Genomic DNA, 17,043 nt, shown 5'->3' on the forward strand with positions numbered 1-17,043 from the left:
AAAACAGGACTACCCCGTCTGTGGGAGATATGGAAACCGGTAAAAAAGTGCATGCTCAGCGGTTTCTGTATCCTCTTTTTCTTTAATAATAGGGAACAGTGGACTCCCGTTGTTGTTCATATACCCTAATAGTGCGGATATAATGGTGTTGTCTTTATGGTATAACCCCTTTGAATATCAGAGTACTGTGGGATATGGTCAAGAGGATCTGCTCTAGTCAGCAAACTTAATTTATTAAATATATCCTGACTCAGGGTCCTCTGCTCCTACCTCGGGTAAGGCAAGGTTAAACTGAAACAAAATGTGGGAAAAATGTGGTGTTTGTTATAGAGGTAGTTCTAGGTAATGTGTTTTTTCTACTGGGTCGAAAATTTTGCAAAAAACACCCATATGGCAGGGCAAATCATAGGGGCCAAGAGCCCTCTAGAAATTTGCTCCCATTGCCTACCTTTCTTAAAACTGGGCATTTTAAAATCCATCATGGCCGAACCTCCTTTCCCATGACCAACAGCCATTAGAGGGACTGTCAGGCTCAGTCTATACACCTTAGATAATGGCCCAATTCGATATGGACACCTTTAACCGGTTAAGGACCAGGCTGTTTTACAGCTAAATGACCAGAGCAAATTTCACAATTTTGCTATGCGCTTCTTTAGATGACTATAACTCAGCAGGTGAATAAAGTTCATCTTTGAATTTTACACTCTTTTTAAAGGACAGATAGGGCTTTGTTTTAGTGGCATTTGTCAGTATATATCATTTTTTTTTTTTTTCTCTAAAGTGGGCAAAATTGGAAAAAAATGCAAGAATTTAACAATTGCGTCGGTTTATGCTAGCATTTTTCACACACGGTATGAACCACGGCCAAAATTAATCTCCTTTCACAATCTTCCACTTCTCCCGTGCATGGGGATACCAAATATGTGAGCCTTATTCACTGTGCGGGCATGTGCCAGGGCTTGGCATAAAAGGAGGCTTTTTGGCCTTTTCGGTCCAGGAATTCTGCATTTGATTTTAGAGCCGCATACTGTTTTCTGGGGGGCCTAATGCTGCTGAAACATTAGAAACACCCCATAAATGACTTCATTCACACAAGTAGACCCCACAAGGTTTCCTTCAAGGGGTTTATCATATTTTTAGCAAGTCCAGTTTTCTTCTGAAAGTTTCTTGAATAAGATGGAACAAAATAAAATCAGCACTTTTTTAGCAAATGCGTCAGTTTAGGCTAGTATTTTTCACACACGGTATAGACCACGGCCAAAATTCATCTCCTTTCACGTTCTTCCACTTCTCCCGTGCATGGGGATACCAAATATGTGTGCCTTATTCACTGTGCGGGCATGTGCCAGGGCTTGGCATAAAAGGAGTCTTTTTGGTCCAGGAATTCTGCATTTGATTTTATAGCAGCATACTGTATTCTGGGGGGCGTAATGCTGCTGAAACATTAGAAACACCCCATAAATGACTTCATTCACACAAGTAGACCCCACAAGGTTTCCTTCAAGGGGTTTATCATATTTTTAGACAGTCCAGTTTTCTTCTGAAAGTTTCTTGAATAAGATGGATCAAAATAAAATTAGCAATTTTTTAGCAAATGCGTCAGTTTATACCAGCATTTTTCACACACGGCATAGACCACGGCCAAAATTAATCTCCGTTCACATTCTGCCACTTCTCCCGTGCACGGGGATACCAAATATGTGGCCTTATTTATCACATAGAGATGTAGGAGGGCGGAGGATAGAAGAAGATTATTTCACATATCGCTTTTTTTCAAAGCTGGTTTTACAAAACTCAACAGAGTTTCTATAACACTTCCAAAATATCTGCTCTTGAAGCAGAAATCCCAAAATATTCATCTAGGGGTATAATGGGAATTTATTTTTTGGGGTTTTCTAAAATAAGAAATTGCAGGTTAATGCAAATGGAGCTCTCCAGCAGATGAACTTTAGAAAACATCAAACATGACATCCACCCCCCACCCATTCCCTCCCTCACCCTTGGAGTAAAATCAGGGGAAAAATAAAAACGTAATGTAGGGCAAATATATTTTCAACAAATTAACTAAAATCTAATAATTCAGAACAGTGTGGTATTTTTTAAAACATGGCTCAATGCACAGGCCTGGTTGCGAGGGACATGAGGGACAGAAATATCGGGAATCTTTGCGGTGCCCGTCTTTTCTGCAGACGCGGCACTTTTTCTGGGGGTTGCTTCTGGTTGGTGTTGGGGGAATCCGACTGATGAAGTGTCTTTCAGTCAGTCGCGTGACATCCTCAGACTGGGGGCATTCTCGGGTGTCCTGAACATCAAAAATGAGGCCTTCAATAATTTTTTCCTGGAAATCCAGGTATGTGTCTCTGCCTCTGTTTTTTTTATAGAGCACAAATGAGTTGTGGATGGCCACCTGTAACAAATAAATGGCCACCTTTTTGTACCAGGTTTTAGTTTTGCGTTTTACTAAATAGGGCTGTAAAACCTGGTCGCTTAAATCCACCCCCCCCCATGTACTTGTTATATTCGGACACGCTCACTGGTTTGTGCTTGTCCGATGTTGCCCCTCTTTCCCTCACTGCCACTGTTCCTGCGGTATGAATCGTGCTTGGCACATACACATCTTTGCGATCCCTGAACTTGACCGCCAGCAATTCTTCAGATGCATAAGCACAGGAGTCCCCCTTTACCATGCGCTTCCCCACTAATTGCTGTGGAAAACCAATTCAGTTTTTGCGCATGGTACCACATGCCCCAGTCCTTGCAGCATGCAAATGCCTAAACAGGGGCACACTCGAATAAAAATTATCACAGTACAGGTGGTACCCCTTGTGAAGCAGAGGCTGCATTATCTCCCACACAATCTTACTGCTGGTGGAAAGATCAGGGGGGCATCCAGGAACATTTATTGTGCGGTCCCTTCATAAATTCTGAAGGCGGTGGTATATCCTGACCCGCTTTCACACAATTTGTAGAGCTTAACGCCATATCTTGCCCTTTTTGAAGGTAGATATTGGCGAAAGCTAAGTCTTCCATGAAAGTTGAGGAGGGATTCGTCCACACTTACATTCTGCTCAGGGGTGTAGAGTTGCAGAAATAAATTATTCAGGGAATTTATTAGCGGTCTTATTTTGAACAACCGATCCCGGTTTGCATCGGTACTTGGGGGGGCCTGTGCGTTGTCATTGAAGTGGAGGAACCTCATTATTGTCTCATAACGAGACCTGGGCATTACTGCAGAATATACTGGGGTGGCTTGGGCGGGTCTTGTTGACCAGTAAGACCTAATGGAGGGCTTTTTGACAATACCCATATTTAGGGTGAGCCCCAAAAAATTTTTTAATTCCTGCAAATTGGTGGGCGTCCAATCTCTGGCATGGGTGGATGAAGGTTTCTGCCTTATATATTGCGTGGCATATAAATTTGTTTCGTGGACAATCTGATTTAGGATGTCGTCCGTTATAAATAAATGGAAGTAATCCATTTGGGCAAAAAGTTGTATTGTCCACGGTTATGCCAGGAGTGGCCGTAAATCCGTGGATTCTAGGCCCAAAAGATGGGGCAGGTGCCCATACAAGAGCCTGGACTGGAGGGACCAGGCTGTCCCGTGCTACAGCGCTACTTGGCCCTGCGCTTTCATGTTCTGCAGTTTCGACTGCATCAGGGACAACGTCCCCTGAAGATGAACCTGAAGTGACGCTGTCAACGTCACTACCTAAAACAGGTTCCATCTCGGACGCCATCTCTGATGCGGTCTCCGACTCAGACCACAGCATGGCATATGCCTCCTCGGCGCTAAACAACTTCCTCGCCATAACGTAACTAACACAAACACTAACTAAACAAATTTTTTTTTTTTTTTTTTTTTTTTTATAAAACACACAAACTAACTGCTATATATATCTACACTACCGCTAACAAAAAAATAAACCGCTATTGCTATATATATTATATATATGTGGATATATATATAATTATATACTCCCTACCTGCCTATTCTAATAGAATAAAAGAAAGAAAGGTAGATAGATAGAAAAAAAGATAGATGGATAGATAGATTGTATAGATAGATAGAAATCTATCTATACAGAGAATGTTTTAGAGTGTCACTGTATTTTTTGTGTAACTGTAACTGTAATCTTCTGGCAGCAATTCTCCCGAGTCTCTTCTTCTCCTCAAACTGAAACAATGTTTGAGGAGAAGAAAAGAGGCAGGAGATTTACTGCCAGAAAAGTCAAAATAAAACAAATGTGGTCGCTGTGATAGGTTTTCACAGCGACCACATGATCAGGGACCATCAGATTGGTCCCTGATACTCTGCCCAGTGCCCAGAGCTGTTGGTAACAGCGTGGGCACAGGGCTGTGTGCACGCGATCGCGTGCACACTGTTTTATAAGCAGGAATGCATGTGATCGCTGTGATTGGTTGTCACAGCGACCACATGTTCAGGGACCATCAGATTGGTCCCTGATACTCTGCCCAGTGCCCAGAGCTGTTGGTAACAGCGAGGGCACAGGGCTGTGTGCACGCGATCGCGTGCACACTGTTTTCTATGCAGAAATGCATGTGATCGCTGTGATTGGTTGTCACAGCGATCACATGTTCAGGGGCCAAAAGATTGACCCCTGACATTCTGCCCAGTGCCCATGGCTGTTAGCAACAGCCAGGGCATAGAGCTGTGTGCACGCGATCGCGCGTGCACAGTCTCTGAAGTGCGGCCGTATATATACTATACGCCGGACTTTAGAGACCCTGACCGCTGGCCGTATATTTACGGCCAGCGGTCGGGAACCTGTTAAGTCACTTGCACACAGCCATGCCATAAGTACAAACCTCGTACGGCGACACACGGAGTGCTTACCGGTTCGTATTACGGTCCCGTAACCCCTCTGTGTGCCTCCATGAGGAACCATATTCGCTACTAGAAGCAATACTTCTACAGACGATTACCTCTGTTATACGACATGCAATGGAGCATGCGTTCTGTAAGGAAACATCCATGTAAAATTCAGTTCTCTATAGTGTTAATAAGATAAATCCATCAATGAACTGAACCCTGCCAGGTATTGCCGTTTATGGCCTGTGAATGGCACATAGCCCTACAGAATGTCACAAAACAGCCTGTGCCTGCAGACATGATGGCTGTTATGTTATTTTCTTAGGGCCATGTGTACCCATGCAACCAATTATCTGCCCCCTGATCAGTACGTTGTCACACATCTCCACTTCTTAAGTGGCCATACACCTTAGATTAGCCCCAAAGGTTATTGCATCCTCTGTCATAGAGCCTCAGACGCATGTGCCGCTTAAAGGGATTGTCTCGCGACTGACAAGTATGATCTATTCACAGGCTACGCCATAAATGTCTGATAGGTGCAAGTCCCAGTGGTGGGACCCGCATCGATCGCGAGAATAGAATATAGCCAAGTCTATTCGCTTACAAACCGAAAAAAGGAAAAATTAAAGCAACTTTGCAAATAGTCTTAAATATAAATCTCCTTCTTTTCTTTGTATACAGCTCCTGTTTAGACCGATGCGTCTCCATGAGTACAGACTACAAACAAATCCTGTGTAGTCTGATCCTGCAATCACATTCCCTTCCATCTGACCCTTACCAAATGTATGTTAGCAAGGGTACAGGTGGAAGTGTATGACCAATCAGCCTGGAGGCGATGTCTGGTCATACTCCCGTCGCTTGTGTGAAGGAACTACGGGAGTAAGTGACAGCACAGCGTGATCTCGCGAGATCGTGCTGTGGATTAAGCTGGACATGAATGAAGAGAAGTGTATAATGCTGATTGATCCGCATCATACACTTCTCCTTACTATGCCCACTTGGTCAAGAGTAAAAAAAAATACCCACTTGGGCTTTAAGAACAAATTTGTAACGTGTATACAGTATATGAGTCTACCAACATTTATTTGTTTTTATCGTCTTTTTACACGGCTGTCTTATGTTATTGGCACCACAGCCTTTGTGCTGAACATTAAGGTTTTTAATATCTATTTTCATTTCCTCCTCCTCCCTTTTCTCGTTTGATCTCTTCTTCTCTCCTACGTTCTCTCTCTCTTTCTCCGTTCCCCTTTCTCTTCCTCTCTCTATCTCTTTACTATTTTTTCTCTGAAGGCATGATGATGGGCTATTGGAAGTTGTTGGAGTTTATGGATCTTTCCACTGTGCTCAGATTCAGGTTAAGTTGGCAAATCCTGTCCGTCTTGGCCAAGCTCACACTGTAAGGGTAAGAACCTGTTTGTTTTTTGTCATTATTGTGATCAAGAATTCCACTATGTATAGTTCTAGTTAAATAAATGGAAAAGGGGAAGTCACGGATCCAATAAAAAAAATTTTTTTAAAAGATACAGTTGTGAACGCGGGAGGGTTAGTCCTTGTGTACATTGTGGATGATGGCACGAACTCTGAGGAGGTTCAGGACCGCGCTATTTTGAGCCTTCAGGACCAGACACCGTTTAGCCATTTTTAGCACATGTTAGTTAAATGGCTATAACTTTTTTATTTGTTGTGCTAGCGACGTGATTTTGCAGTGTTTTTTCCGTAGACAATGCAGGTTTCTTTTTTTATCGTTTTTATACACATCCTTTTTGCTATTTTAGAATTTTTATTCTTAAAGTTTGAAAATCGTAAAAAAATAAGCTTTTTTTACGTTTCAACTATTTTTTTTGGTAATAACATAGTTTTACCTTAAAATAGACCTTTTATTTGTGATCGTCATTGTCTACCGTAAATTTTTATATATTACATTTCTATATTATGGTAATTGGGTCAGCGCTAGCGTTACAACAATGATTTGCGGGGGGAACGTTTTTTTGGGGTGGGTATTTTATGTGTATTTATTATTTTTTATTTTTTTTTACACTTTACTTTTAATTTTTTATTACTATGGTCTGTCCCTCAAAGGTCAAAAAAGACCTTTGGGGAACTTAATATATATTTTTTCTTTTACACCATGCACAGCAGCCCCAGTTACAGAGGAAATCAGCCCTCTCATAGTGACGAGAAAGACCCAGCAGCAGTCTGTCAGTAACGGGACCCGGCGATCATGTGACCAGTCACATGATCACCGGGAGGAATAGAGACAGCGGCGCGGCTGCTGCCTCTATTCCTATACACAGCGTTCATTGAGCGCTGTGCACAAGTGATCAGAGAAGACAGAAGCAGCGAAAGCTGCTTCTATCCTCTCCTCAGGGTCCCCGGCAGTCACTGACAGCCGGAGACCCGACATTCAGCTGCCCGATCGCTCATGCAGCAAGTTAAAACCCGAGCCATAAAAAGTCTATGGCTCGGGTTTTAAGGACCCCGACTGCTGGCCGTAAAAAAACAGCCAGCGGTCGGGAACCAGTTAAAATATGCACAGAATCGTCATCAGAAGTAAGGGCCTGTTAACATCAGCGTTCGTGTTCCGTTCATCTGTTGAACTTTTCCGTCAGTGGAACAGATTAACGGAATGCCGAACAGAAACTATCGCTTCTGTTTGCATTACCATTGATTTCAATAGTAATGCTTCTGTTTCATTTTGTTTCCTTTTTTATTTTTATTTTTATTTGCACGAAAACAATAGCGCAGTCTACAGCACTATTGTTTCCGTGAAAAAAACGGAAACTTTATGGAACGGAAACCAACTGAAACGGAAACATTACCATTGAAATCAATGGTAATGCAAAGGGAAGCTATGGTTTCTGTTCGGCTTTCCATTCCTCTGATGGAGAGTTTGACCGGAACCCGAACGCCAATGTGAACAGGCGCTAAGATTTATCTTCCTAATTCCTCTATTCTATGGAAGCATTGCCGCTAACAGTAATAAGTCTAGTCACGTAGAAATATAGCACTAGATCAACTGGATTTAAGTGGCCACGTGACGAGATCACGTGGCCTCTGTACTGAGGTTTCCTCTACAGGGAGATGGTAGTGAAGCCATGCACAGCCTGAGCCATGGCTGCAATGTGTATATGCGGTGAGCCAGCGGGAGTAGCAAAAATAATAAAGGCGTCCAGAATTTTTACTATCAATTATAAAGTTATTTTATCTCCTGTATCATGCCACTTAGAAAATTAATCCTGGAAAGCCCCTTTAATTGAATAATACATGTAATACTAATGTATATGAAATCTAAAATGGTACCTAAAGAAAGTAAAGATTGTTTATATTTACTCTGACGTCGATGTACTATATGAGGCCTTGTTTGTAACTTACAAAGTTCTAACTCTCAAATTGTGTGGTAAAAATGTCTTTAGGTCCTGGAGTCTAAAACTTTCCTGTGTTTATATAAATTTCCAACAACCGCTTAAAACCCAAGTGTGGTCTCTTTATACAGTACTAAAGATTAGACTCCCACGGCAAGGTTACTGTTCTAATGGAAACCATGACCGCAGTGCCGTATCTGTCGCACAACTGACACCAACACCGCGTGATGGACCCCGTTGACTATAATGGGGTCCGTCTGTGTTCCTTCATGGCATCTGTCGCTTTCACGGGAAGAATAGCAATGCTACACTGTTCTTCCCATGAAATGTCACAGTGGTGTGAAGTCAGTCTTAGTATATCATTTTAGTCGTTTTCGGGACTGATTCTGAAGTACTTTGCAATTTCCTCTTTTTTTTTTTCCTTTGCCAGTTGATTTTGAAGAGTTCAAGAATGCCAATGCAAGTGGATGGTGAACCATGGGCCCAAGGACCGTGTACAGTCACAATTACCCACAAGACACACGCACTTATGTTGTACCATGTCGGAGAACAAACAACTGATGATGATGATGATGATGAGGATGAGCCTTCCAGTGACTCAGATCAAGATCCTGTGAATCATGATGTGGAAATGTAGGCGGTCGCTACTACGTTAACAAATGGGGCTACCACATACAAAAAAAAAAGTCCTACCAGGGAAATTGTATTTATTTACTTTTTATTTTTATTTATTTTTTATCTGGAATGTTTTGTTATGAGTGTATATTACCTTAGTTTACCTCTGTCACATCTGAATGTCAGTTAATACGTTTTCACCTACTGTTTACCTGTTGTGTTGTCATAGTCTTCGTAAACCTCTGCTATGTGTAGACCAATGTTCAGTGCCGGTTATTACCGGTCTGAGACAACACTGAAGAGGAAAAGAAGGCAGATGGTATATTATTGTAATCTGTGTAGCGGATCACTGACTTTTATATTTTGCAGCAGGATGTAAAGTAGATCAAGTATGGCTCGCCTTTAGGGCTCTTGCATACGACAGAGTGCCACTTGGGCCGGTTTTCATGGCATCTGAGTGGCACCCAATAGTTTTCATTGACCCATTCACTTCAGTGGATTAATAGGGTCCATTTTCACGGACCCGGCTCTCCGATCCGTGGAAAGAATAGGACAAGTTCGTTCCATCTTTCCACGGATCATGGACAGGACTCGGGCGGCACACCTGGTCGTGTGCAAGAACTCTTACGTTTTTTTAAATCTTATTAGTATTGATTACTTTCCCTCTACTTTCCCTCTAGTGTTGCTAAATGTTTCTATATTTCACTATGTCTTCTGTTTACAAAGGCCTCGTTCACATCAGCGTCTTCCGTTAGACCTTTCCATCAGAGGAACCCATGAACGGAGAGACAGTTGGTCTCCGTTCTGTAAGGTTTCCGTTTTTGTTTTTTGCGGAAACCGTAGCACCGTCAACTACTCCATTGTTTCCGTGAAAAAAATCCCTGAAACCTTGCGGAACGGAGACAAACGATAACTATTTGCAATGGAAGAATTACCATTGAAATTAATGGTAATGCAAATGGAAGCTATGGTTTCCGTTTGTCTTTCCGTTCGTGGGTTTCTCTGATGGAAAGGTCTAACGGAATCCGATGCTGATATGAATGAGGCCAGACATTGGTATAATTTGTAAATTCCATGAGTAAAGCCGTTTTTGCAAGGCAACTAAACTTTATTTTTCCATTTAGTCCCCCATGACGGCACCCTAGGAGGATGATCCCTTGACCTCTGTAGGGACAGGAACTGAGAGAGGTTAAAAGGGCCCCACCCTCAGCCTCCCACCTTTCCCTACAGGAGTCAGGATGAAGAGAGGATCCTCTTTCCCTTGGGAGGGGGGATTGAAGAGAAATATTTTCTACCTTAACATGGAGGTCAGGATCGTGGGCTTCCCTACCTTACGACCGGTGTTCCATTTGGCGGGGAGCGAACCTAGGGGTTGCCCTCCCCCTTTTTTGGAGAAACCACCCGTCCGCCTGCAGTCCCTGAGACTAAAGCTGGACGGAGTGTAGCCCTTCCACCAGCGTCCCGACCCTCGTGGTTACAGCTACGCGACCAAACATCCGGCGACCACCGCGCGGACTAAAGTGACGGTACAAGCGGGGACTGCATCGGAAACGCGGAGCAGGTAAATAGACCAGCGTGTTCAGTGCAAGTTGCCACGTGCATCCTGCTCTGAGGTCTGTGTTTCCAAGCATGTCCTTTCCTGGTGCCGATCCGGTGGGGTCCCAGTTTGAAGAATCTTAGGTCCCCTGCCCATCCTCTCCCGTGAGTTTTCCCCATGGGGATAATACGTGATATATTACCGTAAACTGTACTAGCTGGGTCTCCCTCTCTCGTTTATTAGGTTGAGAAAGAGGGATCCCAGAAACTTAAGCGTGGTGGAGGGTGTAAAGGATCTGCCAGACACAACTTCTGTGTCGACGCCCATAGGTAATCAGTCTGCACCTGTTTCTATGTCTGTGAGACAGACTCCATCTTCCACCACCCAGGATGGCAGGCTTAGGAGTGGGAGAGCCTATCACAGCCTGGCCAGACGGAGCTAGCTCCCGCCCTCTGTCTATTTATACCTGCCTTTCCTGTTCCTCCTTTGCTTGTGATTCTTATCTGTTGGTTTCCTGGCCCTGCTGCAGCTTCTTGAACTACTGATCCTCTGCTTGTGATTGACCTTGGCTTTACTGACCACTCTTCTGCTCTGCGTTTTTGTACCTTGCTCATCTCCTGGTTTGACTCGGCTCGTTCACCTCGCTTGTTGCTCACGGTGTTCCTGTGGGCAACTTCCCCATTTCCCTGGCTTCTTTGTACCCTTGTCTGTTTGTCTGTCGTGCACCTATTGAGTGTAGGGACCGTCGCCCAGTTGTACCCCGTCGCCTAGGGCGGGTTGTTGCAAGTAGGCAGGGACTGAGTGGCGGGTAGATTAGGGGTCACTTGTCTGTTTCCCTACCCCGACATTACAGAGGGCTTAAGAGCCATGAAATGCGATACATGCTCCAAAAAGCTGGCAGACGCATACAAAAAATAACTATGTTCGTCTTGTATTAATAAATTAATCAAAGTTAGTAAATGAACCTTCATCTGATTCCGACACTGAAGGAACCTCTTATTCTTTTAAAGATCCAGAGGACATAGATGAATTGGGGTCAATATATCCTGAAGGAAATCAGGACAATGAGAAGAAATGCTACTTTTCCTCTGAGGACATGGATGATTTACTAAAAGCAATCGGGGGTACGATGAATATTGAGGAAGTTAAAAAACCATCCAAGATGAGATGTTTGGTGGTTTGGAAGCAATGGAAAAACGTGTGTTTCCTATTAAGGAAATCCTGTTTGAGTTAATAAATGACAAATGGAAGGACCCAGAAAAAAGGCTGGGGGTTTCTCATGAATTTAGAAATTGCCTCCTTTTTAATGAAGAAGATACAGGCATCTGGGACAATATCCCTAAAGTGGATATCCAGATGGCAAAGGTAGGTAAACATCCTTGCCATTTGAAGATTCAGCTCAGTTAATGGACCCCATGGATCGGAAGTCTGATTGTCTTCTAAAAAAGGCCTGGGAAGCATCAATGTTTAGCATGAAGTCCAACATAGCAGCCACTTCAGTAGCTGGAACCCTTTTTATCTGGTCAAGCAAGCTAGAGAGCCACCTTAAGGTAAACAGGTAAAAACACCCAGGGACCAATTAGCAGAGCCAATTCCTCTCCTAGAAGCAGCTACGGGTTTTCTAGCAGATGCCTCGGCAGAATGTATCAGGTTCGCAGCCAGGGAGGGGGCCCTCACCAATGCTGCAAGAAGATCTCTGTGGTTAAGATACTGGCAAAATGGGGACACTCGTTCTAAAAATAGACTTTGTAACATTCCGTTCCAGGGGGAATATGTTTTTGGCCCAGACCTAGAAAAAATCCTAGAGAAGGCGTCAGATAGAAAAAAGGGATTTCCAGGAGATAAACCGACGAAAAAGAAATATCCCATTCGTTCCCAAAGACCCCAGAGTGAAAGGGAAGGGAAAGACGGGTCGTTGGAGTTACCCCAAATGGGGGAGGGGCAGAGCCTTTTTTGCTCAACCCGAATAATTATAGTCAAGAAAACAGACCATGACGCCAGAATTGGATGAAGGTCGCTAAAATTCTACAGTCTCTGGAACAACATCACCCAAAACAAATGGGTCCTAATAAAAAACGGCTATTGTATAGACTATTCAACTCTTCCTCCAAAGAGATTTATTCTGACCACACAGCCCTCACAATTTCTGAGAAAGAAGATGTTGGACAACATCCAAGACCTATACCAGAGAGAGGTAATATCTCCAGTACTGCAGGATCAGTGGGAAGAAGGTCACTACTCCTCTCTCTTTCTCATAAAAAGCCTGACAATTCATACAGGCTAATAAGAAATCTGAAACCTCTCAACAGTTGGATAATTTACAGGAGGTTCAAGATGGAATCGGTAGCATCTACCACTCCCTTAATAAAGACAGAGGCTTACATGTTCACCCTAGATTTAAAGAACACATCCCCATTCATCCCCCCTTCCTAAGATTTGCAGTAAAGGACTCGACAGGCGAAGTTGTCCATTACCAGTTTGTAGCCCTCCCCTTTGGGATTTCATTCTGCCCTAAGGGTATTCACCAAAATAATGATAGAAGTAATCGCTTGCAGACTGGGAATTATTATAGCCCCCTATCTGGACAACTTTCTAATTACAGCAAATACCCAAGAGATTCTTTCCACTCAGGTAAAGCTAGTAACAGGCCAACTAGCAGAACAGGGTTGGATCATAAATAATCAAAACTCAAATCTGATTACACACACTGACAAATTCCTAGGGGTCCTACTGGACTCTACCCTCCAGATATCCTTACTACCAGGGGGAAAAAGAAGGAATCTAATTTCCAATGTCAAAAAGCCACCTCTTACAAAATAGGAGCAGCAAGAAGTATGCAAGGTCAGATGACAGCATGCATTCAGTCAGTCGTCTGGAGCCAGAACCATTCCCGTCCACTTGAAAGATGGATACTCTCCTCACGGGACAGAAAACAGTCATCCCTAGATCGAAAGATAAAAATACCCCAGAAGGTTAAAATGTCCCTATATTAGTGGATGGAACGCTTAAATCTCAAGAGGGGTGTAATTTGGCATCCGTTTCCAGCAATCGTAATTCTGACAGATGCAAGCAAACAAGGTTGGGGAGCCAAACTCCCAGACAGTTATATTCCGGGGACTTGGCCACCGACAATAGCTGCTCGATCCTCAAATTACCGAGAACTCAGAGCAGTCTGGGAGACCGTGCAGTCAGGTTCTTTTGCTCTTCAAACAACCATGCCAAAGTACAATCGGACAACATGACGACAGTGGCTTTTCTAAAATACCAGGGGGGTACCAGGTCTCCCAATCTGCTCTCGCTATCTCAGAGAATATTTTGTTGGGCAGAGGAAAATCTGCTTTCTCTATCAAACAATCACCTGAAAGGGTCGGAGAATATGGAAGCGGATTTTCTCAGCAGGAAAAACCTAGGTCCGCGCGAATGGTCTCTAAATCTGGGAGTCTTTCTTCAGATCATGCGGCAATGGGGGTTTCCTCAAGTAGATCTTTTTGTGTACAAATTAAGTTCAAAAGCAGAGCTTTTCTTCTCTCTAAATGCCCAGGATGGTCCCCTAGACATAGATGCTCTATCCCAGCCTTGGGACATGGATCTAGCATACGCCTTTCCACCATTCCCGCTGATATCAAGAGTCCTTCAGAAGCTTTACAGGGAAAGTCTGAAACTCATTTTGATTGTCCCATTCTGGCCAAAAAAGGCTTGGTTCCCTCATTCTGAAGGAATTCGCACTGGAAGATCCTATAGAAATTCCTTTTAAACAAGATCTGCTGGTACAAGGGCCGTTACGACACCAAAGTCTTCAGAAACTTTAAATTGTCAGCTTGTCAGCATGGATCCTGAAGGGACACTGTTCAAAGAAAAAAGTTTATCACAGAAAGTAATAACAACCCTAAAAGGTAGTCGTAAACCAGTTACTTCTGCAATTTACATAAAATTTGGAAAAAACCTCTTACCTCCTGGTGTGGAGACCAATCCCTGGACCGGAATCATCATGTCATCCAACAAATTTTGGACTTTTTACGGCAGGGGCTGAATCTAGGTCTTAGACCAAGCACCCTGAAAGTACAGGTCTCGGCCTTGAGTACGTTTTTGGACACCCAGCTGTCAGAACACAGGTGGGTGAAAGGATTCAGGTCTGCAGTCTCAAGACTAAGGCTGACAATTAGAGATTCATCTCCGCAGTGGGAGCTTGGCATTGTGCTCAGGGCTCTAACCAGACCTCCCTTCGAAAACCAATTGAGAACATAGACCTGTTCCTTAAAGTAGCCTTTTTTATTAGCGATAACCACAGCAAGGAGACTGGAGAAATACAGGTGCTATCCACAGATGAACTATATCTTAGGCTAATGGATCGTACTAAAACTTGATCCTAATTTCCTTCCAAAAGTAGTCTGAATTTCATAAAAATCAGGACATTGTCCTTCCATTTTGCCAAAACTCAAAAAGAAGAAGAATTTCATTGTCTTGATGTTAGAAGGGCAGTCTTACAATATTTACAGGTTACTGCTGATTGGCGGAAAGACTTCAACCTCCTGGTCCAATTTTGGGAGAAAAATAAAGGAAAGAAGACCTCAAAAGTTACCATTGCTTGATGGATAAAAGCATCAATTAAAATCTGTTATTCTCTTGAGGGAAAATCAGTTCCTATAAATATCAAAGCCCATTCCACCAGATCCACAGCTTCACCATGGGCAGAAAGGGGAGGAGCTTAGTTTGACCAGATTTGTACTGCAACTACTTGGGCTAGCTCCCTTACCTTTTGCGAAGCATTATAGCCTAGACCTTTTTATCCAGTAGAGACTTCGCCTTCAGCCGTAAAGTACTCTAGCCGGTAGTCCCACCCTAAACCATCCTATTTGGAATTCTCCTAGTGTGCTGTCATGGGGGACGAAATGGAAAGTAATTCCGTTTCCTTGAGTCCACCATGACTGCATAAATGTATTTACCCACCCTATCTTCTTAGAGGTATGTGAAGTTAACATACAGATTAGCTAGTTCCTTCCGGTGTAGTGATATGGTACACACTGGTGGGAGGCTGAGGGTGGGGCCCTTTTAACCTCTCTCAGTTCCTGTCCCTACAGAGGTCAAGGGATCATCCTCCTAGTGTTCAGTCATGGTGGACTCAAGGAAACGGAATTACCGGTAAGACTAATTCTTACTTTTTGTGGCACAAGGTTTAAAAAACAGAATAAGTATTGACCCAAATGTGTTAAAGCCCATGTAACGTTTCAGGTATCTGTTCAGAATAAGTTGTCATATGTGTGTACATAAGAAATAACACTATTTCTGGCTATTCTATGACTCTAATTCTCAGTTTTGTCCAAGCTAGTGGGTGGAGACTAACTGCTATAAAAAAAATATATATATATATATATAAGGAAATATATAATATATATGTCCTCCATATATATGTTGGAGGAGAGGACCTGGCTCATAATGTCCTTTCTGGTTCATTCCAAAGCTGTTGGATGGGGTTGATTTCAGAGATCTGTACGGACCAGTCGAGTTCTTCCACACCAAACTCACCCAACCATGTCTTTATGGACCTTGTGCACTGGGGCACAGTCATGAGGAAGAGAAAAGGGCCGAACCCCAAACTGCTACCACAAAGTATGAAGCTACAATTGTCCAAAATGTCTTGGTATGTTGAAGCATTAAGATTTCCTTTCACCAGAACTAAGGGGTCTAGACCAACCCCATTGAATTATCCCTCCTCTAAAAAACTTTTACAGATGGCACAATACAGTCAGGCAGGTAACCTCCTGGCATTCACCAAACCCAGACTCATCCATCAGACCGCCGAGATAGAGAAGCGTGATTCATCACTCCAGAACACGTTTCCACTGCTCCATAGTCCAGTGGTGGCGTACTTTACACCACCCCATCTGACGTATGGCATTGTACTTGGTGATGTAAGGCTTGCATGCAGCTGCTGAGCCCTGTGGCTGAACGGGAGTGGTGTTCTGGCACTAAGTGTCAGATTATGTCAGTCTTTCCCACCCGTACCGCCTTTAGACAGTTGTTCATAAATGAAGCCCGGTGATCGGCCCCTGTATCGTACCTTTAATCCCCTCTATTTCCCCTCCTGGACTCTCCCATTATTCTCCTCTGTCTCGCCTCATAGAATTTCCCCTTTTGGACTGTTCCGTGCGCAGGAGGCGTGGCTGGTGTTGCATGACAGTTGGTAAGAAAAAGCAGTTAGAGGTTGGAGTCAGCCATTTACAGATGGGGTATCCAGGGTCCAGAATAAAGAATGAAAGCAGAGTATTTACCAGCAACCAATAGACTTTATCATAGTGAGTGGTATATGTACTGTGCCCCTCTGCGTCTCCCTCAAATAAACACGCTGTTTTTGATTGGTAAACTATTTTCTGTGTCCACCTGAATTATTTCACCCACAACGGCGATAACAAACACCCAGTATCACCACATTTGGTGGCAGCGGTGGGATAATAATCCAGTCCATACAACGGAGAAGCGGCAGGGGACAGGTACTCCTGGTACCATCCAGCGCTTCGCGGCCAGATAGTCAAAAACAACAGAGGAAGTGCACACGGGATACGACGTCTGCTTTGACTTCAGAAATGTCTGCCGACAGCCAAGGTGTTCTGGTGGACCCCAGCAGCAGCCCCTACCTCAAAAACACAAAGAGGACATTGCAGGAGCTTTGCTAAGTTTGAGGGATCCAATTAGAGTCAACT

General features: G+C 43.5%; 1 protein-coding gene across 1 annotated transcript in view; it reads left to right on the top strand.

Annotated features, from left to right (window-relative positions):
- The window catches only part of DGKE (diacylglycerol kinase epsilon), a 44,572-nt gene extending 27,863 nt beyond the window's left edge, over positions 1–16,709 (top strand). The window contains exons 10-11 of the mRNA XM_075845880.1: positions 6,122–6,233; positions 8,624–16,709. Coding sequence (XP_075701995.1) covers positions 6,122–6,233; positions 8,624–8,830 — 319 coding nt within the window. The 3' untranslated portion in view covers positions 8,831–16,709. The remainder of the gene's footprint in view (positions 1–6,121; positions 6,234–8,623) is intronic.
- Positions 16,710–17,043: the final 334 nt, after the last annotated feature.

Source organism: Rhinoderma darwinii, chromosome 13 (genome assembly GCF_050947455.1).
Source record: "Rhinoderma darwinii isolate aRhiDar2 chromosome 13, aRhiDar2.hap1, whole genome shotgun sequence".
Taxonomy (NCBI): domain Eukaryota; kingdom Metazoa; phylum Chordata; class Amphibia; order Anura; family Rhinodermatidae; genus Rhinoderma; species Rhinoderma darwinii.